Here is a 27228-nt window from a genome sequence, read left to right as displayed (position 1 = left end):
AGCAGACTTGGGTTTTAAGATGTGCTGTTCAAGCTCTTTTGAAGAGGCACAAATAAATGGGCAACACTGTGGACCGTAGATGCAGTGGTCAGTGAAGGAAACATAATGCAGTAGACACATTGTGCCTAGTTCCCTTCGACATCAGAAGATGTCCAGCAGTGCCACCAGCACAGAACTGACAGAAACCAGTGGGTCCCAGGTAAACCCATCTAGTGTCCAGAGAAGTCTGGCCAGAAGCGGTCTTCATGGAAGAACTGCGGCCAAATGCCATACCTTCAACATGTAAACAAGGCTAAGAACTATGGTAGCAGGTGCTTTGGACTGATGAGTCAAAATTTGAAATATTTGGCTGTAGCAGGAAGCTTTTTGTTAGCTGAAGGGCTGGAGAGCGGTGCAATAATAAATGTCTGCAGGCAACAGTGAAGCATGCTGGAGGTTCCTTGCAAGTTTTGGGTTGCATTTCTGCAAATGGAGTTGGCGATTTGGTCAGGATCAATGGTGTCCTCAATGCTGAGAAATACAGGAACATACTTAGCTATCATGCCATACCATCAGGGAGGTGTGTGACTGGCCCCTAGTTTATTCTGCAGCACGCTAACAACCCCAAACATACAGTCAATGTCATAAAAAATCATCTTCAGTGTAAAGATGAACAAGGAGTCCTGGAAGTGATGGTTTGGCCCCCAAAGAGCCCTGATCTCAACATCGAGTCTGTCTGGGACTATATGAAGAGACAGAAGGATTTGTGGCAGTCTACATCCACAGAACAGCTATGGTTATTATTTTACCAAGATGTTTAGAACAACCTACCTGCCGCGTTCCTTCAGAAACTGTGCGAGTGTACCTAGAAGAATTTATGCTGGTTTGAAGGCAAAGGTTGGTCACACCAAATATTGATTTGATTTGGATTTCTCATCTGTTCATTTACTTCCCATTTTGTTAATTGATAAAAATAAACTATTAACACTTCTGTTTCTGAAAGCATTTTTATTTTACAAAATGTTTTCACACCTGTCCAAAACCTTTGCACATTCGTGTATTTATCAGAAAGTTACAATGCTAAAACATCACCTGGCAAAAATCCTGGTACATCAACGAATGTGATAATGGGTATATTGAAGGCATCGCAGAATCTTACAAAGCGAGCTCCTTTAACAGAAGAATTGATGTCCAAACAGCCTTTAGGAGAGAAGACAGGAAGAAAAAAACAAGGAGATAGTAATTCTGGTTACAGTATCGTTCTAAATTTTAGGGTAATGGTTTCCACCTAAAATAGAAGGAGATGGCTATTCTGGTAATAGTCTGTACCTGAATTGTAGGGAGACTGTAAATCTGGATATTAATAAACAGTAACGGTTTAGTTGTACAACATTTTCTGCACTAAGTTTACTGAGCTACTTGTTTTTAGATCGCACAAAGAAATATTTCCCATGAATCAGCTGCAGGTCGCTGTGAAATGAAAGATGCACTAATCTTTCGGGGAAAAAAAACCCAATGGGCTAGTTGTACATAAGTCAATTGACAGATCAACTTGTGTACAACCAGCTAGCCCATAAGCATGGTGTGTTTGCTTATATGGTTATTTGGGACTTCCGCCTATACAATCCTAGCACTCTTACAGCACCAGAAAAAAAAGTAATTCAACAACTGGCTGGAATACAGAATGAGCCCATCTACTTGGCTCTATGTAAGCTGTCCTGTGACTTAGTGGGATGTGATGAGTGCAAAAGATTTTATTGTGAAGCTCTACACTCAAACGGTTATGCAAATACAAGGAGATGAGGCAAACTGTTATTCCTATAGACATTGCAACATCCTCCCATTGCTAACCTCTTCTTTTGAAAACACTAGTTGCCTGGCTGTCACAGCAATTTCTTTTTCAGTACTTTTTAAGTCACTGATCTGAATGCAAACCTATGCAATTTTTTACTACTCTGACATTCAACAAAAATTTGGAAGGCAGGCAACTAGCATTTTTAGAATATATGCAATGGCAGCCCACATAGTTCTCTCAATATACAACTCCCATAAAATGTTCTCCTGATTTCTAATTAGTGTAAAGTTGTTTAAAATGTACACATATCCAGCACCTGATGCCACTTTTGGCTGGTTTCCAACAATGCCAATCGTCCTTCCATTCATCCTGGCAAAGCCCACTATAATATTTTTGGCATAGTTGGGCATTATCTCAAAGAAGTCTTGCTCGTCAACAATCTGGAAAAAGAAAAATCAAAATGTCACTATCCCATATAGGCAACTAACACAGTTGAAACTTAAAAGATAACTGTGTACAAGGACCATTACTGCTTTCTGCCAGTATATAATATGGATTATACAGAATTTTCTAATGTACAAATTATCTGGACAGATATTAAACTTGTCTGTGTGTTACAAAAATACTTGTTATGAAAATACGCTTATAATATGCTCAGAAAGCAAGGTCCCTAAACTCTGGAGAGAGGAAAGAAACTAGCACTCAACACATTGCCACATGGATAACTAAGACATTTCTTACAAACTGTCCCCTGGTTAGATACACTCAGGGCCCCAAGAAAGCAAGACAACATAGCAGGTCATCATTCCAAAACCTCTACACCACCATACACAAAGTAGGACATGTATGATGAATCTCCTATCTCAAGGAGCTGGCTAGGAAATGCAGGAAAGAAATTACATCTGCTACATAATTTACACTTTTTCTGATGATAAAGTGCTTTCTGGCTCACTGATTGGACTGACTGGCTGCTGAATTCCACATTTGTTCATTATGGGAAGGGACCACAGCTGTTCACCTCTTTAAGTCATCCCATTACTTTATAACAGCAAGGTAGCTACATCGCAGCAGCATTACCGAATGGATGATATCCAACATGTCATAGGCTTTAGTGGACTCCATGGGAACTATGGTGTCTAATCCAGGTACGAGACGGTCGCTGTAATACAACAAACAAAAATCACTGCATTGTAATGGAACTACTACAAAGCCAGTTTTCTTCAGCACAATATCAGGACTCACAATCTGCACAATCAATACCATACAGAGGGGACAAGACTAACTAACGCTAGATTATGTTATGCTATGGTATTCTCTGCAATATATTTCATTTTTTTCCAGGCATGTACTGTATATCTTTAGATAACATTGAGGCCGATTTAAAACACATACATGTATTTGCTCTTCCTATTTGTTACACTACCCATAGAGCATTCAACAGGACTCCTCTGCATTGACACAGACACCTAGGCTTGGAACTATGAAAGAATATGTAGCTGTATATATGCAGAGGATATACTGGTTTATATGATTTGTGTCCTGCGCTTGTGTCATTTTATGTATAGGGTACAATTTTACATAACAGACAATTTAGCTTGCAGTTTCAAAACAAGATAATGGAAAAAAAAAAGTTTTTTAGGTCATGCGCAGGAACACCTAGAGATAACCCAGGGAATTTATCATTATGTGTAAAATAACCCCACAACACCCCCCCCCCCCACACACACACACACACACACACACTAGGGCTGCAACTAACGATTAATTTGTCTGTCGACTAATCTATCGATTATTTTTACGATTAGTCGACTAATCTAACGATTATTTAAATTTTTTGTTTTTTTGCTTAATCTAGTGTTCTTTCTTTGATTAGTTAAATAATCCTTTGAATAACTTTACAAAAAATGATATGTACAACTTCTAATATAATATTTAACTTTTATTAAAGTTTTTCCAAAAAATACTTCAATGTGGTTGAAGTTTCAGTGGCAAAAATAAAATGTAAACAACACTTTAACATCAGGCAGGAATAATGCCATTAATTCAAAACCAAAAGCATTCAAAATGCCATATAAATTATAAAGCACTGCAGTGCTCAACAACACTAACTTGTGCAACTGTGCAAAAATACAAGAGACACATAAAGTGCCAAACACTTTAGGGCATCAGGCATGAAAAATGCCATATCTGCCTAACACTTTAACTTCTTTAAACTACAAGTCAGCTCTCTGCCTTCAGGTAATCTTTTGCTGTATTGGCCATTATTTTTGGCCATTACTTTTGCACAGTGTTGAGCAGTGCTTTTGTTGGACTAGTTGGCTCCTTTAAAACTTGGTTACTTTTTAGATATGTTTTCCATATACAGTGTTTGACCAGTATTTTTTTGGTGTGTGTGTTACTTGTAAATGTAAAACATACCTAAAAACTAACATAGTTTTAAAGGAGCCAAGTCCAACAAAAAGCAAGCACCGCTCAACACTGTGCAAATTATAATGGCCAATACTGAGGAAAGATTACCTGAAGGCAGCCAACAGCCATCTTGTAGTTTAAAGAAGTCCAACAATACAACCCAAGAGAGTGCAACAGGTACAGGTTGGGGGCCTGTACCTACCTATAATATACTAGCATTTGCAATGGAGGAAGGTTAGCATCCAACACTTGTGCAAAAATACAAGAGAGTGAGACACATAAAGTGCCAAACACTTTAGGGCATCAGGCATGAAAAATGCCATATCTGCCTAACACTTTAACTTCTTTAAACTACAAGTCAGCTCTCTGCCTTCAGGTAATCTTTTGCTGTATTGGCCATTATTTTTGGCCATTACTTTTGCACAGTGTTGAGCAGTGCTTTTGTTGGACTAGTTGGCTCCTTTAAAACTTGGTTACTTTTTAGGTATGTTTTCCCATATACAGTGTTTGACCAGTATTTTTTTGGTGTGTGTGTTACCTGTAAATGTAAAACATACCTAAAAACTAACATAGTTTTAAGGGAGCCAAGTCCAACAAAAAGCAAGCACCGCTCAACACTGTGCAAATTATAATGGCCAATACTGAGGAAAGATTACCTGAAGGCAGCCAACAGCCATCTTGTAGTTTAAAGAAGTCCAACAATACAACCCAAGAGAGTGCAATAGGTACAGGTTGGGGGCCTGTACCTATAATATAGCATTGCAATGGAGGAAGGTTAGCATATTGACATGCTCTGCAGTTAGGCTTGCTCTTTTTTTAGTCACAATGATGCCAGCAACTGAAAAAAGCCTTTCAGATGGGGTTGATGTTGCAGGCACACACAAGTAACTCTTTGCCAGCATGGCCAAGATGGGAAACCTCCCTTCATTTTCCTTCCACCATTTCAGTGGATTGTCTTCCTTTGGAATGGCCTGCTCACTAAAGTACATGTGTATCTCATTCCTCACAACTTCAATGTGAATTTCTGGATCTTGGATGTGACCAGTGTCATCCTCACCATTACTGTGGTGTTCATCTGAATCTGAACCGAGCAAAGAGTCCAACATAGACACTTGCCTCTTTTCTGAAAGTTTCATGTCTGGACTCATTGCACTGGCTGACTGAACCTGTTCCTCACATTGACGTTGATGTGTTTGCTCTTCCTCATATCTTCTTTTCTCTTCAAGAGCAAGAGCTTGGACCTTGGAGGTGAACTTTTAAACTATCCTCTGCTGCCAGGAATTTTAGCTTGCGTAATCTGGGGTCCAGGGCTGCTGCAATAAGACATATATTTTCTCCTCCGTCATCTCTGAATTTAGTTTCCCTCTCCCATCTTCTGGTCATCTCCTGTGCAGCAACATTTTGGAAAGCCTTGACTGCCGCTATCTCGCAAATTGTGCTCTGTATGGATTTCTGGAGGCCTTTTACCAAAGGAGGTAGAGCGGAACCAGTCACATAGGACTCTCCACTCAAGAAAACAGTAGCACACTCAAAAGGCTTCAAGACTTGTTCCACTTCCTCAAGTAAGCTCCACTGATCACGTTTTAAATCCAGGAAGCGCTTCCCTCGTGGTGTGACATCAGGATCGGAAAGTGTGGCAGTCACAGGCCACCTCTGTTCAAGCAGGCGACTGATCATGTGTAAAGTACTGTTCCATCTTACAGATACATCATTTATTAGTGCATGATCAGGGGTACCCATTTGTTGTTGCTTTGCTTTAAGCTTTGTAGTGGCCAGCTCACTTTTTTTTAAAATGTTCCACAAGGCACTTCGCAGCCCTCAGTGTCTTGCTGATCTGGGGATCCCTCAGGGCATGGTTGACAACTAGCTGCAATGTATGACCAGCACACCTGAGAGAAGAGATGCCAGGATGCTTTTCTTCCAAAATACGCAGAGCAGCGACAACATTTGAAGCATTATCATGAACAACTGCAATTACATTGGCCATGGATATCTCAAACTTCTCAGCTGCTTTTTCCACCCAGTTAGCAATGTTTTCAGCTGTGTGGCGATCTTCAAGTGGCATAGTGGTCAGATTGTAGGATGTAAGCTTCCAGTCTTCATTAATGAAGTGGCATGTGACACCCAAGTATGCCTCTGTGGCAATACTGGTCCATGCGTCTGTGGAGAGAGCTATTTTGGATTTGACATCTTTGATTGACGCTTTCAATCTTTCAAAAATTCTCCTCATATTTCCTCTCTATCAGCTTCGTGAAATGGGACCTGGAGGGAAGTGTGTATCCTGGGTAAAATGTGCTGATCATCTCACGAAATCCTTGACCGTCTACAATAGAAAGAGGTCTCATATCTTTTACAATCATGTTGAGTATGCTATTGGTAAGTGTAATGGCCACTTGGGGTGTGCAAGCAGTGACATCCTTTTTATGAAAGTAGAAATCTTGTACACAGCTTTGCCTCTTCCTGAGGAAAAACAACAATAATAATAATTAATAATAATAATAATAATTAATAACATTACCAATTTACACATCTATGAATGCTCAGCCTCAACGCTAACAATATTAATTGTATTTTTTCTAGTAGAATTTTGAGATATCCATGGCCAATGTTGTAATTAATAATGCTGCAGAGTGCAGTCACAGTCAAAATAGCTCTCAGGTGTGCTGGTGGTCATGGTCAGATCATTGCACTTGTTGTCAATCATGACCTGAGGGATCCACAAGACAGACACTGAGGGCTGCAAATGCAAAATGCCTTGTAGTCCATTTAAGAAAAGTGAGCTGGCCCGGCCTAAGCAATCATCAGCTAGCAATGCATTAATTATATTGTTGAAATTAGTAGTACTAGTACTTACAAAGATGGCTCGTCCTTTGTGGTCAGTGCGCCAGGATGCTTTCTTCTGAGGTGCTCATGCATAGCAGTTGTGCTGCCGTGGTATGCCATTTCACTTTTGCAAAGGGAACAGAGGACCATTTTATTTGGCCTCTGCTGAAAGTATTCCCATACCCTTGATGACCGTGATCGGGCTCTCGCTGTCTTTTGTACTGGTGGTGTGCTGCTGGAACTGCTGCTGGAAGCCTTTTGTACTCTGCTGCTGGACGTGGAACTGCTGCTGCTGGCTTTTTCTCCCCCAGGATCAGATGTCGCCATTACCGCTGCTGTTCCGCTATTTTAATGCAACTCGCGCGAGATGCGTGTGACGTCACGTCACGTGCTGACGCTTTTTTCGCACGTCGACGATTTTTTGTAGTCGACTACGTCGACGCGTCGTGGCAGCCCTAACACACACACACACACACACACACATCTATTCTAGAATATAATGGCACAGGCTTGTGCCCTTTAGTGAATTAGGAGCAGCATCTGCTCGGTTTAGAAGTTTAGAAGAGCAGTGCAAGCATTGTGCTTGCACCGCTCTTTGGTAATTCCCCCCAAACAGCTTACCTTGGGTCATGACACTCCCTGACTGGTGCTGCATCTTTGTTGCTTAATGGGAGGTAGTTAAAGAATTCCCGCAGGTTTAATAAGGCATCAATGTCATTTTCAAAAGCTCGATGAGCCACCCCTGCAAAGAAAGAGAAAATTCACATCAAATCAAATGTCTCTTCCATTGTCATGTTAGTGGCTGGTTGTTGCCTATAACTGGGACCTTGGCACTTCAATCCCAGTAAGCAAGCCCAGCCGATGATAAATACTGTGGAATTTTAGTTTAGCATAGCTACTTGAAAGTATTAAAAATTGTTTGGATGGTTTTACATGTTGTCTAGATTTTACTCTAAAAGTAGTAGTTGAAATATACATCTGTAAAATGTTATTTATTTATGGCCCCACTGGACGATTAGGCAGCAGCTGCTGCCTGCGGTGTTCATGGTGCTTTGGTCATATAAGGCTGACAAGTGTTTTCCCATTTTTTTTTTCCACAATTGCTTAATTCACAACAAGGTTTCCGGGGATACAAGAAGACTGCTCTGATTCTAGACAGAAAGCTGAACAGAGATAGAACAGAATAAATTGAGGTGTTGTTTTTAAATAAGCTTTAAAAACCTGATAGGGCAGTGTGGGTTTTGGCTCCTCCTAGGTCTTCTTGTGTCACATCCTCATTGGTCACTGACTTCACTACATCTGGACCAGTAATGAACAGGTAGGAAGTGTCCTGGGAAGAGAAACACAGACACATTGCTATGCTAGAATAGACATGACAGGGGCTCTGAGTTTTTTTTTTTTTACACATTATGACAAATGGGAACCAATCAGACCACCATTTCTAAAGCATGAAGGGAATAACAGAACTGGTTGCTGTAAATAACATAGCCAGCTTTACTCTCATTTGCCTACACATAAATCCTGCAACTTGAAAAGTCCTTATAGCCCAAATGAAGGGATTATTTAGGAGAAAAGCCAGCTGAAACACCAGTGAATGGACAATCTTTGACAGAGTTGAAATTGAGGGGAGAACAACATATTAAATTTTGCTATAATCACTACAATATTTGCCATAGGTATGAGATTGCTGCCAAACAAAACCTAAAAACGGCCAGACTAAGTCTTGCTTATCACATGTCTATGAATACATTAGGGCAACAGTAGGCACCGCATTCAGTTGTGTGGGATAATTATGGCTGATATTTACAAGTTAGACTGGTCCACAGGAACATATCCTAGATGTCCTGGTAACTTTTCTGGATGATTCTGCATGTATTGGTAGTGTGTGACCTTCAGAGTACTTTTTTCATTAACTACTATAAGTTGCCAGCATGTTGCAGCTACACTCTGCTGTACGGATATGGATTACACGCTTACCTTAACCATGAATGTAAAGTCCGTTAGGGCGGGGGAATAGACAGCACCTCCAGCACAGGGACCCATAATCAGAGATATCTGAGGCACAACGCCAGAACTCAGCACATTCCTCTAGAAATAGATGACATGGGTTAGAGCCTCCTACATAACTCCTGCCTCCAGCCTACAATTGCAGTAATCCCCAAAGCAAAATGTGCTTTAAACATTACAGGACCAGCTGAAACTGAACTACTGACAGTCCCAGAATAAACAGAAAGCAGTCTTTTTACAGTTCTAAAAAAATCATTTGAATCACTGGTTATTCTTCTGCACTGCAACCAGCCTACCCCAGGTGTGACATCACATCCTGTCTTGTATCCCACAGTGGATCTCCTCGCTTCCTAGAACATTGAACTTGGTTTCCTCACTGACAACACGCTGTTTGTGGTCACAAGCGGCTCTTCTGGTAGAAGGCTCCCATCCAATGTGGCATGGCTGCAGATAAGCTCTTTGATTTTATATTTCTGTGAGTTTGCATTTGGCTTTTTATTTGTAATAAACCCATTGATGCTGCACTTAACTGGCACCCCCTTGTGTTCCTCTTTTGTAATTTCGGAGATTAAGTAGGCTGCTCCACTTGAGACAGAAACTAAAGTGGTGTCCCAGCCTTCCCCTCCAAAAATTATGTTAAATATTGTAGCTGCTGAATTTTAATATTAGGACACTTACCTGTCATGGAGTCCAGCGATGCCGCCGCCATTGCCGGTAAGGGAACCCGGCAGTGAAGCTTGCGGCTTCACAGGGGGTCCCTACTGTGCATGCGCAAAGCGCATTCAGATTGGCTCGGCGGTGGGGGAAGGAGGAGGGGGCCAAATTTCTGAGGGAAGGCGCCGTGGTGCCATCTTCCAAAAATGGGGAAGGGTACCTGTCAAAAACAGGCACCCGTCCCCCTCCCCCCTAAAAGGTGCCAAATGTGGCACCGGAGTGGGGGAGGAAGCAAATGAGCGGAAGTTACACTTTTGGATGGAACTCCGCTTTAAGTAAAATACCCTTTCTATGGGGTTTTTATGAACATTTTATGAACTACCTATGCTACACAAGCATATCTTTACATATATCTGGGGGGGGGGGGGGGGGATAGAGGCTTACTCATGTGGATGGTGCATTAGCATTTGTTTGCGCTACAGTTTCAATTGTTATTCTTCTGCACGGTCATACTAGAGTTTACATTTAGAAATATTACTTTATAGGTTGTCTAAGGGTATCCATGGACATAAAAGGAGAGCCCCCCAGTCTGGAAACCTGCCCACAGCTTGAAGGAAGCGGTCATTCAGGTAGGTTATAAAACGAATCCTGTTGACTATTATTTTCCTGCTGATAGGTTGCAAAAGCTCCCACTCCATCCTCTTTTCTCTACAGAATAGATAAGGCAAGTTTACAAAGTAAGAGAGTGTTCTTGCAAGGGCTAGCTCTTAGGGTGATCTGCAGTCAACTGAATGCATATCTTTGATTATTATTTTTTTCTAAGAAGCCTGCAGAGCATTGCATCCGTGATCAGTAGATCAGGGGTACAATGCTAGGATCCTGCAGACTCAGGATAGCTGTCTGCCCGTACCTTTGATACAGGTAGGCAGTTACTTCAGAACAGGAAGATCAATGAACTACAAGAGCGCTCACCAGTGTCCTCACAGTTCGTTTAAAACTACAAGCCATGTTTTCAAAGTACGACAGCAGGTGTGGGGAGAGGATCCCCCACCCACTGTCATGGGGGAGAAATCTGGGGGAACAAGGTGCAGATGCTGAAACATGCTACACCCTGAAAAACAGGTGGAAAATGTATAATTAAAGACTGTTTTAGATAGAGAGATAGATAGATAGATAGATAGATAGAGAGATAGATAGAGAGATAGAGAGATAGATAGAGGTAAAAAAAAAATCCAAAGCTTGGGGTTTTCATTAGAACAGGAATAGAGGAAAGATTTTGCATTGGGAACACTAGTTCTGGTGGATTTCCTCACATTGGAAAGATTTTCTCTCACTTCCCGTTTTGGATATGGACAGGAAGTGACATGCAATCTCTCCAAACAGACACAGGTGCTATAACCTTCTCTAGTTTATCCAAACTGTAAAAAAAAAGCTTAGCCTTTAGTTCTACTTTATGTAAAATTTGCCAACGATGTACTACTTAAACTGTGCGCACAACCACAATACCAGAAAAATGTCTGCATAGCCAGCCAAAGACTCCACACCCTCCTGGATACGAGCTCCTCCAGAGTCATTAAGTCCAATCACCGGGGCTCCCACCAGAACAGCCTGGTCCATGATCTAGGAGAAGCATGAAAGGGTGCAAACAGTTCTTAAATGTTACATTATGTGTAAGATGACAACTGCAATTCCAGCAAACACTACCCAATGTCCAAGTCCATTCAAGCATGAAACTCCAGTGTACAATGCTAGGTTGAATCATTTACTGCATTAAACTCCATTGGACTATAATGAATGGCATACTCTACAGAGTTCCTGACTCATAGCAGTCATTACAAAAGCAAAATAAAACCTCGTACACACTACTAGATTTTTAAAAAACTGACAGTTCAGGTCAGAACCGCTGTACTAACAATCTGATGTTAGCGAAGCGATCTCTCCTGCTGTTGGCAGATCTTTTTTGGTCATGAACCTTCAACAGAAGCTGGCTGGACGGCCAGCTTCTATGTCGGACCGGCTGCCATACACGCGGGCCGAATGTCGGCCAGTTTCTATTAAACTGGCCGATGTCGCCCTACATTCCGCCTGTGCATGCCAGGCTTTAGGCTTTGATTTATACAAAATAGATTAGTACATGCTAAAGCTAAACTCTGGGATGGGAAAAGCATATCCAAAAACAAAAGCTTTCTGTAATAAAGACCGGTCATTGCTGCCCTCTATTATTGTGCAGGGGGACTGGGTTTGTTCCTGCCCCCTTCTGCCGTTTGCTGCAGGAAGTCTTATGGGTGGACCTGTTGGGTCCCTCCCACAACTCTGCTATCTTCAAAGGTTATGTGTTGCATGGTGTTGACTTCACTGCTACTTTTACAAGGTAACAAAGGCATTTTGTATACACAAAATTGATTTAGATCCTTGCCTACTGAGTTCAGCTTTAAATTCAGTGATAACGATAAAAAACCCCTGAAGTAAGCTCAGCAGAAAGATAAAGTACAAACTACAGATGTTACATCTCTATTCGGCCCATCTGCTGCAACCCATATCTAAAAGCTCAGTTTGAAGAGGACCTGACCTTCAAGTTATAAATTGCTCAATTTGCACTCATCATGTTTAAAGAAAAGGGCCATTGCAAAAATTCATGTCTCATTATAAATATAAAACCCTTTACAGAGAGACCAAATCTGTCCACCCTTTAAGCAACTGCCAAGTGCTCTTCCAGCACAAGCCACTGCTCCAACTTACATTGTATACAAGTTTTAATCATGGAGTGATTGCCCCTATGGCAAAATAAATTACTAAAAATAATTTCGTAGAGATTGTCCTGTTTGAAGAAGTATCGCTAAAAAGTAAAGTAATGTTCAGTAATAGCCACTTCACATAAATGTAATTTATAGTAAAAGAGTGCATCATGGGAACTAGAATGCTTTCAAAAAATTCAAGTTAGACTTACCGGTAACTTGTTTTCGAAGACAGCACCTGAGAGAACGTGGCTCCTCCCACATTTAAGGAAACACCTTCCACCTATTTTTAAAAAGGAGGCTTCTCCCCACCACATGTCAGTCTTAGTAGAGTACCTCTGGCCCAGGCTGGAACACATAAGTATATCATAATTAATCACAGCAATATACATATTGTAAGGGCATGTTGTTGCTGTCCTGAAAGACTCTTGGAAAACAAGTTACTGGTAAGTCTAACTTGAGTTTTCCCTAAACGTCTTTCCGGACAACCGAGACTTACCCCATTAGGGAGGGACAACCGCTTGCAGGTCTTTTCTGCCAAAGGCCTGATCATTGGCTGATAAAAGGTACAATCTGTAATAACAAGCAAGCATCAAAAAACTAGACCACATGGCTGCCTTGCAGATCTGCTCAGGAGTGGCACCAGCTTTTTCTGCCCAGGTGGTTGCAAGAGCTCTAGTAGAATGTGCTCTGATCCCTAAAAGGAGTAGGTAATTCCTTGTGGGAATATGCTTCCGAGATTGCAGATCTGAGCCACCTGGCTATTGATCCTTTAGAAGCCCGGTGACCTTTTTTGTTTGCCGGCAAAAATAATAAAAAACAGAGAGTTGGATGGCCTGAAACCTTTTGTTAACTCCAGATAACACAAAAAAAAAAAAAAAGTGTTATAAAAATTGTGAAAAAGCCTCTCTTTATCCTCGGAGGGATTTGAAGAGAGTTGGTAGTACAATGTCTTGAGAACGGTCCCGGGCAGATGCCACTTTTGGCAAAAATTTTGGATCTGCCTGTAAGGATGATCCTATCCTTAAAAATGGACAGAAAAGGTTCTCTTACCGACAGAGTGTGGCGCTTGCTGACCCTTCTTATAGAAGTAATAGCCACAAAAAAAAAAAAAAAAAAAAAAAAAACACACGTCTTGAGCATCAGATTTTTAATTTTTCAGAAATTGATTAAAGGCTCAAATGGTTCCTTCGTCAGTGCCTGAAGAACTACAGAAAGATCCCATTTGGGAAAGCTCTTAACATGGACTGGCCTGTTCCTGCCCAGAGCCCTAAAAAAAAAAAAAAAAAAATCATTCAACCATGGGCTCCGAGGCAATAGATCTTTCCCAGAAAACTCCTAAAAGCTGCCACCTGAACTTTAAGAGTACTGATTGCAAGCCCTTATTCTGTGCCAGTCTGCAAAAATTCCAGAATTGAAAACAAGTCCTCCAAGGGTCGACCTTCCGAATGACCTCAGGAATTGAAAACCTTCCAGGCTTTTGCACAAATTGCCCTGGTGACCTTTTTGTTCCTACTGGAAAGCAGTTTGACTGAGATACTTAGGATCGTGGAGAACCAAGCCCTTTTTGGCCAAAAGGGGCAATTAGAATCCTCTTCTTCTACCTTCCTTAACACCCTCTGAACCATCTGAAACGATTGGAAGGCTTAACCTAGTTTAAACTCCAAGGGATGTGTCAGGGCATCTGCCCCTAGGGATCCATTGTGTGGGTGAAGAGAGAACAACAACAGAAGTTTTGTATTTTCTCTGGAAGCAAAGAGATCCATCTGAGGATTCCCCCATTTCTCTATAATCAGGGCAAATACCTCCAAATTTAGGGCACCGTCTGATTCCTGTATTACTTGTCTGGACAGGAAATCGGCTACCTTGTGAAGCATGCCTTTGAGGTGGACTGCTGATAAGGATAGTAAATGCATCTCTGCCCATTCCAGAATTTCCGTGGCTAGTAGCTGCAGGGCCTTGCTTCTTGTCCCCTCCCTGCTTGTTTAAGTATGCCACAGCTGTGGCATTGTCCAGAAAAATCTGGACATGGTAACCCTGGATGTCTTGTGAGAAGGAATTCAGAGCCATTGCTACAGCCCTTAGTGCTCTCCAGTTGGAAGACCTTGCAGCCCACATTCCCTGAGCCAGATTATTTCCCAATGGGCACCCCAACCCCAGGCACTGGCATCTGTCGTAATAACACTCTCAACATGAGACGGCCACAGATTGCCTCTGGATAGGACTGACTGTTTCTTCCACCAGAGCGTTCTTTTCACTTTGGTCAGAATCTTTACTACCTTTTCCAAATATTCCAGATTGTGATCCCAGGCTTGCAAGAGAAAAGTTTGAAGAGGCTGGAAATGGAGTCTTGACCATTGAATGGCTGAAATGGTCAATGTCAGGGTTTCCAGGGCCGACATAACATTCCTGATTGATGGGGACTGATTGGTCTGTAACATAGTAACTACTGTTTTGACCTTGTATTTCTTCTTTTCTTCTGGTAAGAAGATCCTTTGCTCCACTGAACAAATTTTGTAGCCCAAAAATTGTACTACTTGAGCTGGCTCCAAGTTTGACTTCTGGATGTTCAGGATCCAGGCTAAAAAAGACTCCAAATGGCTGCCAGCCCCTGCCAGATCCTGCAGCAGTTTTTCCCTCAAAGGAGCAAATAGAAGGCAGGCGTCTAAGTACAGGATCACTGCAATACCTTGAATATGAAGAGGAGCCATAGCCTCTGCCATCACTTTCGTGAAAATCCATGGTGCCGAAGAAAGGCCGAAAGGAAGGGCTTGAAATTACAAATGAAGAATCTGATTTCCCATGTTCACCGCTAGTCTCAGATATTTCTGAGACTGAATGCTGATGGATAAGTGAAGATAAGTAACTCAGATCTATTAATGCCATAAAAATCGAATACATGCAAAGTTTTCTGTAACGCACTGATTTGCTTAGGAGCTTTAAATTGAAAATCAGACGAAAGCGTCCAGAAGGTTTCTTTACCAGAAAGACATGCGAGTAGAAACCCTGCTGACATTCTTCTGAAACTACTTGAGCTACCATGTTCTGTTGCATCAGATCTTTTAGAAGGCTCTTCATGGCCAGAGCTTTGGTGGAATCTTTTAGAAGATTTGTGATCAGAAACCTTTCTGGGGGAAGATTTAAGAATTCTATGTTGTACCCCTGGGAAAGCATTGTCAAAATGTATTGGCTTGATGTTATCTTTTCCCACTTAGGAGATAAAACTTAGAAGTCTTCCTCCCACAGGAGGTGCCCAGTCATTGGGTCTTATTGGTCTGCGTAGGATGGAAAAGGAGTCCTCCTTTGCTTTTCTGCTTTTGCGAGGTCCAGTTCAATCTCTTTAAATGAGGCCTGACATCCTTATCTTAAGACCTTTGAGGGCGAAAAAGATGCCTGGGAGGCTACTTCTTTTTGACCGGGAATTACCTTTTACTGTTCCCTGTTCTATTCAGGATGGAATCTAGTTCTGGACCAAATAACAGGTCTCCTGTAAACTGAATTCCGCAAAGCTTACTCTTGGATGCGGAGTACTCCAGCCAAGTCTTCAACCAAAGTGCTCTTCTGGCTGAATTATATAGTAGCGTAGACCTAGCTGTCAATCGAATAGACTCAGCTAAAGCATCGGCAATGTAAGCTGCAGCTGATGAAAGGGTAGAGAAGGAAGCCAAGATTTCTTGTTTGGGTGAATTCGCTACAAAATGTGCTTTAAACTGGGTAACCAAATACTCTGTACCTTGTTCAAGACTGCCGCCGGGTGTTCCCCAATGGGAAAATGTCTTTTATGAGCTTTAGGGAAAAAAGTTCTCTCTCTGGGTCAGATCATTCTTTTTTTTTTTTTAATGAATCGAAGATTACAGAGTGTACCGGGTAGGTAGGGTTTGGATCACTGAAACCTGCATACATGCGGTCATGAAGTGTAATCTCCTTCTTCTCTTCCCATAATCCAGCATAAACTGCCTGAAGTAATCCATCCACCTGATCCAAAGACAACCATATATTTGCTGGGAGCATTTTCCACGCCATCTCCTCCCTTTTCCTTTGAATCTTCATTGGAATGAGCAGGAGAGCGGCCCTCCTGGGTAGCGGGATGCAAATCTGTATCCACCAGAGGGGTTAACAGTGGGCCTTATGAGGACTCGGGGGGGGGGGGGGGACTAAGCCTTTCTTTTTTAACACTTCTTGCTTACAAGTTAAAATCAGTCTTCTCTGCTAGAAAATTACTTGGAACCCCCAAACATTATACATATTTTTTTTAGCAGAGACCCTAGAGCAGTGAACCTTGGCACCCCAGATGTTTTGGAACTACATTTTCCATGATGCTCATGCACTCTGCAGTGTAGTTAAGAATCATGGGAAATATAGTTCCAAAACATCTGGGGTGCCAAGATTCGCCATCACTGCCCTAGAGAATAAAATGGCGATCGTTGCAATTTTTTATGTCACACTGCATTTGCGCAGAAGCCTTTTAAACGCAGTTTTTTGGGAAAAAAATACACTTCAATGAAAAAAAAACACACTAAACAGTAAAGCTAGTCCATATTTTTGTATAATGTAAAAGATGTTCTGCTCGAGAATCATGATCTTTATGCTAAGCGAAAAAAATTGTGATTCTCGCTTTATCCAGAATCGTTCAGCTCTACTGGAGGGGTTTGTTAAAGATGAACAGAAAGACTGAATGATGGCATCAAGCTCTTTTTTGACCGAGGCAATCATGTCACTGCATGCTGATGTTGATCGTTCTTTAACCAGAGAAGCAATGCTAACCTGACATAGCAATCTCTTCCACCTTTCTGGCAATTTAGATTTGCATGAGGGGCATCTCTTTTTCGGATCAGAGATTTTCAAATGCCAAAAAACAAAACAGAATCCCCCATGAGTCCAGCAAAACCTGCTAAGGCTACACACAGGTGCACAGATAAGTAATCTTGACTCTTAGTGCCCAGACAGGCCCCAGCCACCAGGGGGGGGGGGGGGGAAATGAGAGTGAGATCAGAGTACAGGGTTTCCAAAGTCGTCCCGAAGGGGACATAAAGACTGACGTGGTGGGGAGAAGCCTCCTTTTAAAACATTGGTGGAAGAGACATTTTCTTAGATGGTGGGAGGAGCCACAATCTCTCAGGTGCTGTCCTGAAAGACATTTGGGGAAATTATTCATACCCCTTATAAATTTTCCACATTTTGTCAGGTTACAACCAAAAATTCATTCAATCCATTTTCTTGGGATTTTATGTGATAGACCAACACAAAGTGGCACATAATTGTGAAGTGGAAGGAAAATGAAAAATGGTTTTCAATTTTTTTTTACAAATAAATGTCTGAAAAGTGTGGCATGCATTTGTATTCATCCCCCTTTACTCTGATTTCCCTACCTAAAATGTAGTGGAACCAAATTGCTTTCAGAAGTCAACTAATTTGTAATTTAATCTCAGTATATGTAAAGCTGTTCTGTGAAGATCTAAACATGGCCAACCACCTAAATTGACAGGCTGGGCAAAGAGAGCATTCATCAGAGAAGCAGCCAAGAGGCCCACGGTAACTCTGGGAGAGCTGCAGAGATCCACAGCTCAGATGGGAGAATCTGTCCACAGGACAACTATTAGTCGTGCACTCCACCCAATCTGGCCTTTATGGAAGAGTGGCAAGAAGAAAGACATTGTTGAAATAAAGCCATAAGATGTCCCATTTGCAGTTTGTGAGAAGCCATGTAGGGGACACAGCAAACATGTGGAAGAAGGTGCTCTGGTCAGAGGAGACCAAAATTGAATTTTTGCAAAACGCTATGTGTGGTGGAAAACTAACAGAGGACATCACCTGAACACACCATCCCTACTGTGAAACATGGTGATGGCAGCATCATGTTGGGGGATGCTTTTCTTCAGCAGGGAAAGGGAAGCTGGTCGGAGTTGATGGGAAGATGAATAGAGCCAAATACAGGTCAATCTTAGAAGAAAACCTGTTAGAGTCTGCAAAAGACTTGATTGGGATGAAGGTTCACCTCCCAGGAGGACAATGACACTAAACATACAGCCAGAGCCACAATGGAATGGTTTAGCTCAAAGCATATTCATGTGTTAGAATGGCCCAGTCAAAGTCCAGACCTAAATCCAATTGAGAATCTATGGCAAGACTTGAAAATTGGATGGAGAGCGTCTGTGAACAGCAATCAAAGAGATTGAGCTATTTTGCAAAAAAAGAATGGGCAAAAATTTCACTCTGGATGTGCAAAGCTGGTAGAGACTTACCTTGCAGCTGTAACTGCATGAAAGGTGGTTCTACAAAGTATTGACTCAGGGGCTGAATACAAATGCACGCCACACTTTGCACATATTTATTTGTAAAAAATGTTGAAAACCATTTATTATTTTGCTTCTATTTTGTGTTGGTCTATCACATAAAATTCCAATAAAATACATTTACGTTTTTGGTTGCAACATGACAAAATGTGGAAAACTTCTAGGGGCATGGATACTTTTGATTTTGATTCTTCCTAGGCTGAGCAGATGCATGTTTTTCAGCATTAAACATACAGTATATACAGAGAGTGGGGACAATTAAAGCGAACAGAATGGTGCTATTGACATGAAATTTTCCCCACATATTGGTAACAACCCATACAATCCATACATACAAGGAAAGAAAAAAATACGTTCCGAAATTAAAGTTGTGTGTAATAAAATGGAATGGCACAGGGAAAAAGTATTGAACATACTAACTGAAATTTTTTTAATACTTCATACAAAATCCTTTGTTGATAATGACCGCTTCAAGAGGCCTCCTGTATGGACAAACTAGTCGCATGCATTGCTCAGGTATGATTTTGGCCCATTCATCTACACAAACATTCTTCAAATCTTGAAGGTTTCGTGGGCCTCTTCTATAAACGCTGATCTTTAGTTCTTTCCATAGATTTTCTATTGGATTCAAGTCAGGTGATTGGCTGAGCCATTCTAGCAGCTTTATTTTCTTAAAAACCAATTGAGCGTTTCCTTGGCTTTGTGTTTGGGATCATTGTCTTGCTGAAAATGTCCACCCTCGTTTTATCTTCTTCATCCTGGTAGATTGCAGCAGATTTTTATCAAGAATGTCTTGGTACATTTTTTCATTCATCCTGCCTTCAATGACATGAAGTTTGCCAATTCAGTATGCTGAAAATAGTGCTATGTAATTAATATGTTTTGCAACAATAAGGTTGCAAAGGTCTTGAAAGAGCTCTTTGATTTTTACCCATCATGTTTCTTGTGTGACACTTTGGTAATGAGACACCTTTTTATAGGCCATCAGTTGAAACTGAACCAGCGGATATCAAATTTGCACTGACAAGGAGCAGGATTGCTTTCTAATTACTGATAGATCTCAGCTGATGTCTTGGCTTTCCATGTCTTTTTTCACCTCCCTTTCTTTGTATGTTCAATACTGATGGCATTGGTTACAGAATAATTTCTAAACTTCTGAATGCTTCAGTGAGCACTGTTGTGGCCATAATCTATAAGTGGAAAGAACATAATTTCACCATAAACCGGCTATGACCAGGTGCTCCTCACAAGAGGTGTGAAAAGAATCAGAACAGTTGTCCAAGAGCCAAGGACCACTTGTGGGGCGCTTCAGAAAGGCCTTGAATTACCAGGTACAATTGTTTCAAAGAAAACAATAAGTAATGAACTCAACCGCCATGGCCTATATGCACGCTCACCACACAAGACTCCATTGCTGAAGAAAAAGCATGTTTAAAGTTTGCTGCACAACAAGTAGACAAGCCTGTGAAGTACTGGGAGAATATAGTCTTGTCAAATGAGACCTAAATTGAACTCTTTGGATGCCATAATACACACCATGTTTGGAAATCAAATGGCAGTGTACATCACCCCAAAAACACCCCAATACCAACAAGGTTTGGAGGTGGGAACATCATGGTTTGGGGCTGTTTTTCAGCATACGGTACTGGCAAACTTGAGGGTGAAACGAGGGTTGACATTTCAGCAAGACAATGATCCCAAACACAAAGCCAAGGAAACTCTCAATTGGTTTCAAAGAAAGAAAATAAAGCTGCTAGAATGGCCCAGCCAAATCGCCTGACTTAAATCTAATAGAAAATCTATGGAAAGAACTTAAGGTCAGAGTTCATAGAAGAGGCCCACGGATCCTTCAAGATTTGAAGACTGTTTGTGTGAAAGAATGGGCCAAACTCACACCTGAGCAATGCATGCGACTAGTTTCTCAATAAAGGATGTGTCTTTACCAACAAAGGGTTTTGTACTTTTTCCCTGTGTCATTCCATTTTATTACACATAACCTCATTTCTAAACGTATTTGTTTAGGTTTATGTATGGATTGCGTTGGTTGTTACTGACATGTGGTGAAAATTTCATAGCACCATTAGAAATATATTTACCTAGAAAAATGGTGACGTGTTCAATACTTATTATACCCGCTGTATGTGCAGGCTTTGCCTGTGTAGTGTGTGCACTGCACAGGTAGAGAGAGGCATGTGAGCTGTGTCTGCCAGGCTACCAGGGGGATCTTCAGCAGTTTTCTAAAATGAAAACTACAGCAATATGTTAATTAGGGTAAGAATCCACATTTTGTATTTCACTCTGGAAAACTTGTGTGGATGGTGCGGATAGACTTGAAACAGGTCAATCTGCTTAAATAAACGCACCTCGCGCCAGCACAATAGCACAGGAATCGTTATTAATGCCCCCAAATGGTTTACAATAAGCCATTAAACTATATTTAAAATGTGTAATTCATGAAAAAGAATGAACAGTCAGTACATTATGAAAGCCAACTGACACACTAAACAGGAAAGGACATGCTGACAGTTAAAGATTAACACTGGTCCCAATATTTGAACTAATGCAGCTCAGCAAACATGCTGGGGAAGTACATCACCATTTCAAAAGACACAAAAACTGACTTGTTCACCCTTTTGGCTGACATTTTTCTTAATAATAATAAGTAATAATGCTTAGGAGCATGTGCATAACAACAACCCCCACCCAACCAGTCCTCCTCTGAAATCTCCATAGCAACTCCATTGACAAGTTTGTATAAATAGTGTTGCTCAGAATCCATGGAATTTGACAATCTAACCCCCTACATCCTGCCAAATGGACATCTCCTTTATGTGTCAGCTGCACTTTCAAATATGAAAATAAGGGTCAGCGGCTTGACTGATGTCCTGCCGCTGGACCCTTTAGAGCAGGGGTCCTAACTGGCAGCCCTCCAGCTGTTGCCGAACTACAAGTCCCATCATGCCTCTGCTTATGGGGGTCATGCTTGTAACTGTCAGCCTTGCAATGCCTTATGGGAATTGTAGTTCTGCAACAGCTGGAGGGCCACCAGTTTGAGACCCCTGCTTTAGGAGGGAGTAACTTCCAAGAATGCTGTGCATCTCACTTCATAACTGGATCAATTCTACAGCAGCAGAAAGCATTGCAATCTTGTCTCCAGACTGTGTTGGCTCCTCCATCACATTACAGCAATGCCCTAACACACAGGTGTCAAACACAAGGCCCGCGGGCCAAATGCGGCCACCCAGGCCATTTCATGTGGCCCTCGCACCCCCCCCCGTCTCTGCCCCCACTTTATCTCTTAGTCGGCAGCAGAGAGGACAGAACTCCTTTGTCAGATCCTGCACTCCTCTGTGCAGCTGCAGAAAGGCTCTTCTTTGCCTGCCCTTTTCTCAGCAGTCCGCAGCTGAGAGGAGGGTGGAACTTGTCCTAAAGATCCTGCACCTCTTTGTGAAGCCGCAACACCACCTTGCCTTTGCCTCCCCTGGTCTCAGCATTCAGCAGACTCTGAAAGCTGACTCCAGCCCTCCTCTGGTTCTCCTCCAGACACTGCACTTCTTCCCAGATCCACCCGTATCTTCTTCCTGGCAGCAGCTTAAGGAAAGGGGGTGCATTGTGATGTAGGGAAGGGTGGGTGACTCTTGACTTCTGATGGTGGGGGGGGGCTCTTGACATCTCATGTAAGGGTGTAAGGTGGCTTGGGGTGCTCTGGACATCTAATCTTACAGATATAACCGGCCCTTTTAGGGCAACCATAATGCTGATGCGGCCCGCGATTAAATTGAGTTCGACACCCCTGCCCTACCAGAATGCATACTGGGCCAGCTGGGGGGCAGCGAAGAGCAGCAAAGTTGGAGCATGCGTATTGCCCAAGGCGAAATATCCATCATCACACCTCTCTTTTTATATATCTGACCAAGTCCGAGAGATAAGACACAAGACCTAACACTATTCCCAATTTACTTACCTTGCAGATTTTTTGTGCGTGAGCTCCAGACAAACTGCCTCCAAACACAGTAAAGTCCTGTAAAAATATAACAGATTCTTCTCACATAACATGTTCCATGTTTAGGATATCCACATCACACTGCACACTATAGGATTTACCTGGCTGAAAACATACACCAGCCTTCCATTAATGCGGCCTTGTCCTGTGACAACACTGTCTCCGGGATACTACAAGAAGAAATACAAATTAATAGACAAAGCGATATAAAGCTCCAGCTACAAAACTGTGGAATACCATTTGGTAGAGCAGGGGTCTCCAAACTCTCTAAAGGGCCAGTTTACTGTCCTTTAGACTTTAGGGGGGCCAGACTGTGGTCATTGGGAGCAGAAATTGTCCTGGTGTCAGTGGGAGTAAACATGGTTCTTTGGTGTCAGCGGGAGGAATAGCGGCCCATCGGCGGTGTCAGCAGGAGGAATAGCGGCCCGTCGGCGGAGGGAATAGCGACCAGTGGGTGGGGTCAGCGGGAGGAATAGTGACCAGTTATTGGTATCAGTGGAAGGAATAGTGCCCCATTATTGGCGTCAATGGGAGAAATAGTGCCTCGTTGTTGGATGTCAGTAGCAAGAATTATGCCCCATTGTTGGTGTCAGTGAGAGGAATAGCGTCTTGTATCGATAAAGGTGAGTAAAGGGCCGCATACCGCCCCAGGGCTGCAGTTTGGAGACCACTGCAGTAGAGGATAAATTGTCAATTTATTAAACACATTCTATGACGTTTACAGGAGACACAGAGGCTTAGTTGGAACATACCTAAACCCATGGCTCCACTCCAGACTTGCTCCTTTCATCCCACAAGAACAACCCAAGTGCTGATTATCACGGCCCGTCTCCACTCTCAGTCAAAAGTATAAAAAATATAAACCACACTTCAAAACGTAACTCTTCTTTCTGTTTTAATTTGTCAAAAAAAAAAAAATTGCATACACTGATGTCTCCACTCCAGTGGAAACTGAACATGCTGATGTCTCAAGTGGAGACATCAAAGTATGCAGTTTAATTATTTTTTTTTGACAAATACAGAAAGAAGAGTTAAGTTATGGAGTATGGCTTATATTTTCTTTTATATTATTTTAACAGTGGCTTTGTTTTTTATTGTGCTTGTTTAGACAGTGGCTTAGTTGTTAGCACCTTTGCCTTACAAAACTGTGATCCTTGGTTCAAATATTCACCAGAGTTTGCACATTTCTTGTGTGTTTACATGGTTTCCTCCCACATCCCAAACACAGGCTAATAAGTTAATTAGTTTCTGTCCAAACTCAGCTATATGTGCGTATATCACATTCGGCATGCCATTCTCAAGCTGAACAAATAAGGAGGAGGAATAAAAAAAAAAAAAAAAAAAAAATCGAATAACCTACTTTAAAAAATATGGTTTAGGAAAATGCTATAGAAAAGGCTTTTAAGCCTATTAGACATGGTGCCCAGAAAACTGTCCCATGGAATTATAGAGATGACAAAACGGGTATATACATACTGGACATACATATGAAGTTTAAGCGATACTAACAGAAATTTGGAAGAATGATTATGTAGTTGAATAGATGAAAGATCCCTTTCCCACTGATGTGCTTTTACCACGCTAGAACGCACCTTTCCAGTGGGACAAAACCACAGCTAAAATTATTTTCTTTTAAAATCGAAGATATTTCACATTGCTGTGCTGCGTTTGCACTGCTGTCTGAAAAGTCCTACATGCTGCACCTTTGCTGCACTTTTAAAAGTGCACCAAAGATGCACCTTTCATTGAAGTCAATAGGAAACACACCAAAAACACACCCAGGGTTTGGTTTAAGGTGCATTTTTGGGGTCACTATGCTGGTTGTTTATGGACGAGCACCCACTGGCATCCTTAACCACTTACGTCTGCTCACAGTAATACTACTGCGGCAGAGTGGCTCGTTATCGTCTGACAACGTAGTATTAACGTCGTCAGACACTCCCCCTTCTGCGCGCCGCCGGAGGCTCGCTCCCGCTGTTTTCATTCACAGCGGGAGTCGGGCCAGGGGAGGAGCAGCGGCGATCGCCGGGGATCTAGTGTGGAGATCCGCCCACCTGTGTAAACACAAGCGGACGCATCTCCATAGTGACAGGGAGTGACAGATCGGACTGTTCAGCATAGCTGGACATCCGATCTGTCCATGACTCACTCAGTCACCTCCCCCCCTACACGTCAGTAAGCACCAGGCATACATTAACCCCTCCCTCTCCAATAAAATTAACCCCTTCCCTGCCAGTGTCATTTTTACAGTAACAGTGCATATATATAGCACTGATTACTGCAGTAATGTCACTGGTACCCCCAAAAGTGTCAAAAATGTCAGTCAAGGGCCCGAGCTGTCCGCCGCAATGTCGCAGTCCCGCAAAAAAAAAAAAAAAAAAAAAAAAAAAAACAAAACGCAGATCGCCGCCATTACGAGTTAAAAAAAAAAAAAAAACACCAAAAATGACAGAAATCTTTCCCTTTGTTAGTAAACGCAATAACTTTTGCGCAAACCAATCAAAATACGCTTATTGCGATTTTTTTTACCAAACATAGGTAGCAGAAAACAAATTGGCCAAAATTTTTTTAAAAAATTGGTTTTTACATGTTTTTTGGGGGGAATTTCATATAAAAAAATGTTAAAAATATTGTTATTTTTTCAAAATAAATGCTCTTTTCTTGTTTATAGCGCAAAAAGTAAAAATCGCACAGGTGATCAAATACCACCAAAAGAAAGCTCTGTTTGTGGGAAAAAAAGGACGTAAATTTCGTTTGGGTACGGTGTCGCACGACCGCGCAATTGTCAGTTGAAGTTGCACAGCGCCGAATCGCAAAAAGTGGCCTGGACGGAAGACAGCAAAATCCTCCGGTGGTAAAGTGGTTAACAACCAGTGAATAGCCGATTGTGAAGGAGCTGGCACATGCTGGCTTCCCCCTATCTCTCGCCAGGGTAGCGCAGGAGTTCTGGAATCTTTATTAGCCCTCCAGCTTCCCCCATTTGAATGCACCTTATGCTCCAGGTTGTCCCGCTGTCTCTCTGCCTCCACCCCACTCCGGTGGTAGCATTGCTCCTGCACAAGAGGAGCTGGAACATGCTGGTCACTGAGGGGGAGGCATTCTCACTGGATGGTAAGGACTCTAACAGATTCCGGCTCCTTAACAACCAATGAATAGCTGGTTGTTAAGGAGCTGGTACCCGACGGTGCCCTTTAAAAGCAGCTATTCACCAACATGCACTGTAATGCAGCGCATTTAAAATGCATTTTTTTAAAACACATAGTATGTTTTTAGAAGTGCTGCATTGTGAAAGCAGCCTAAGAGTAACATAAAATATACAGGATACAAATAGTAAACTGTTTACTTGTCCTTAAATTTCCCTCTCGCTCTCTTTAATCAGGGAACATGCAAATCCTTTGTCCTAACAGATTATAGATCTGTGCCAACTATTTTTTTTTTTTTTATGAAGCAATTTAAGGATATCAGCAGTATGTGGCTTTACTTTGAGGGAGCTTACAAAACAAAAAGTTGTGTAAAAAAATAAATAAATAAATAAATAAATAAATAAATAAATAAATAAATAAATGCTAAAATGAAGATCGCGTAAAACTATCCTAATGTTTTCTGAAACTCTTCAAATAGATATATTTTTCCTTAAATACACAACACTGTTAAAAATAAGCAAAGGAACCCTTGAGAGACATTCAAAAGTAGAGCCAACTCCTTAGGGCTTCAGTTTATCACCCAGGCATGTGTCCTAGTTCATCCAATTTCCTATTGTCAGTAATCTAATTATATGGAAACCCTTTTAGCTTACCTTTATATTATATTATATTATATAGAAGATGGTATTCCCAAAATTTAGCCAGAAGACGGGTAACACAGCCACCAATAGGAATCAAACCCGACTAAGGCTCCATGTACAAGGGACGCTGGAAATGGCCGTTTAGGAGCAGTTGGGCGTTTTTTTTAGAAGCCCCTGAACCCATCTACATGTTATCTTATCTGTCCATGTACACCAGGTCGTTTACAGTCATTTGCAGGCAGTTGCGTTCAGGGACTGTTTTTACAACGCAATTATTTGCATTCGAACGTGTGTTTCCCGGCGTTTCAAATGCACAAACGCGTCCGAACGCGTCTGAACGCGATGACCCGCGTTTAGCGTTCACGTTTTTCCATTTTAAAGGGGAATCATTTTTTTGACCTCTAGGAACGCTTCTAAACGCAAACGCCCCCAAACGCTGCTAAACGCCCGCTAAACGCGGGTACAAACGCGACCGAACGGACGTGTCAAACGTCCTAAAAATTCCAGCATTCAAAGGGACTTTTAACAACGCCCCGTGTACATGGAGCCTTAGACATTTGAATCTCACTGGCGGTATGTCAAGCAAAGATGGAGAGAGGAAGCTGCACACCGAAGACCCTTACACTGAACCCACTGTGTAAGTAGCTCTCTGGAATCTAGTTCTAGCAGCATACGCAGAACTTAACCACTTAAGCCCCAGAAGATTTTACTCCCTTCCTGACCAGGCTCTATTTTGCGATTTGGCA

The 27228-nt window shown here is 41.9% G+C and overlaps 1 protein-coding gene across 1 annotated transcript in view; it reads right to left on the bottom strand.

The window, feature by feature from the left end:
• PCCB (propionyl-CoA carboxylase subunit beta) overlaps positions 1–27228 on the bottom strand; it is a 57036-nt gene that overhangs the window by 16617 nt on the left and 13191 nt on the right. The window contains exons 3-11 of the mRNA XM_082252561.1: positions 22800–22868; positions 22660–22716; positions 11174–11287; positions 8984–9094; positions 8228–8336; positions 7628–7748; positions 2852–2933; positions 2091–2214; positions 1072–1179 (exon numbers count right to left, since the gene is read on the bottom strand). Coding sequence (XP_082108687.1) covers positions 1072–1179; positions 2091–2214; positions 2852–2933; positions 7628–7748; positions 8228–8336; positions 8984–9094; positions 11174–11287; positions 22660–22716; positions 22800–22868 — 895 coding nt within the window. The remainder of the gene's footprint in view (positions 1–1071; positions 1180–2090; positions 2215–2851; positions 2934–7627; positions 7749–8227; positions 8337–8983; positions 9095–11173; positions 11288–22659; positions 22717–22799; positions 22869–27228) is intronic.

Source organism: Pelophylax lessonae (assembly GCF_965119305.1).
Source record: "Pelophylax lessonae genome assembly, chromosome: 3".
Lineage (NCBI taxonomy): Eukaryota > Metazoa > Chordata > Amphibia > Anura > Ranidae > Pelophylax > Pelophylax lessonae.
Note: the sequence above shows the minus strand (reverse complement) of the source record. Positions and strands in the feature narration are given on the sequence as shown.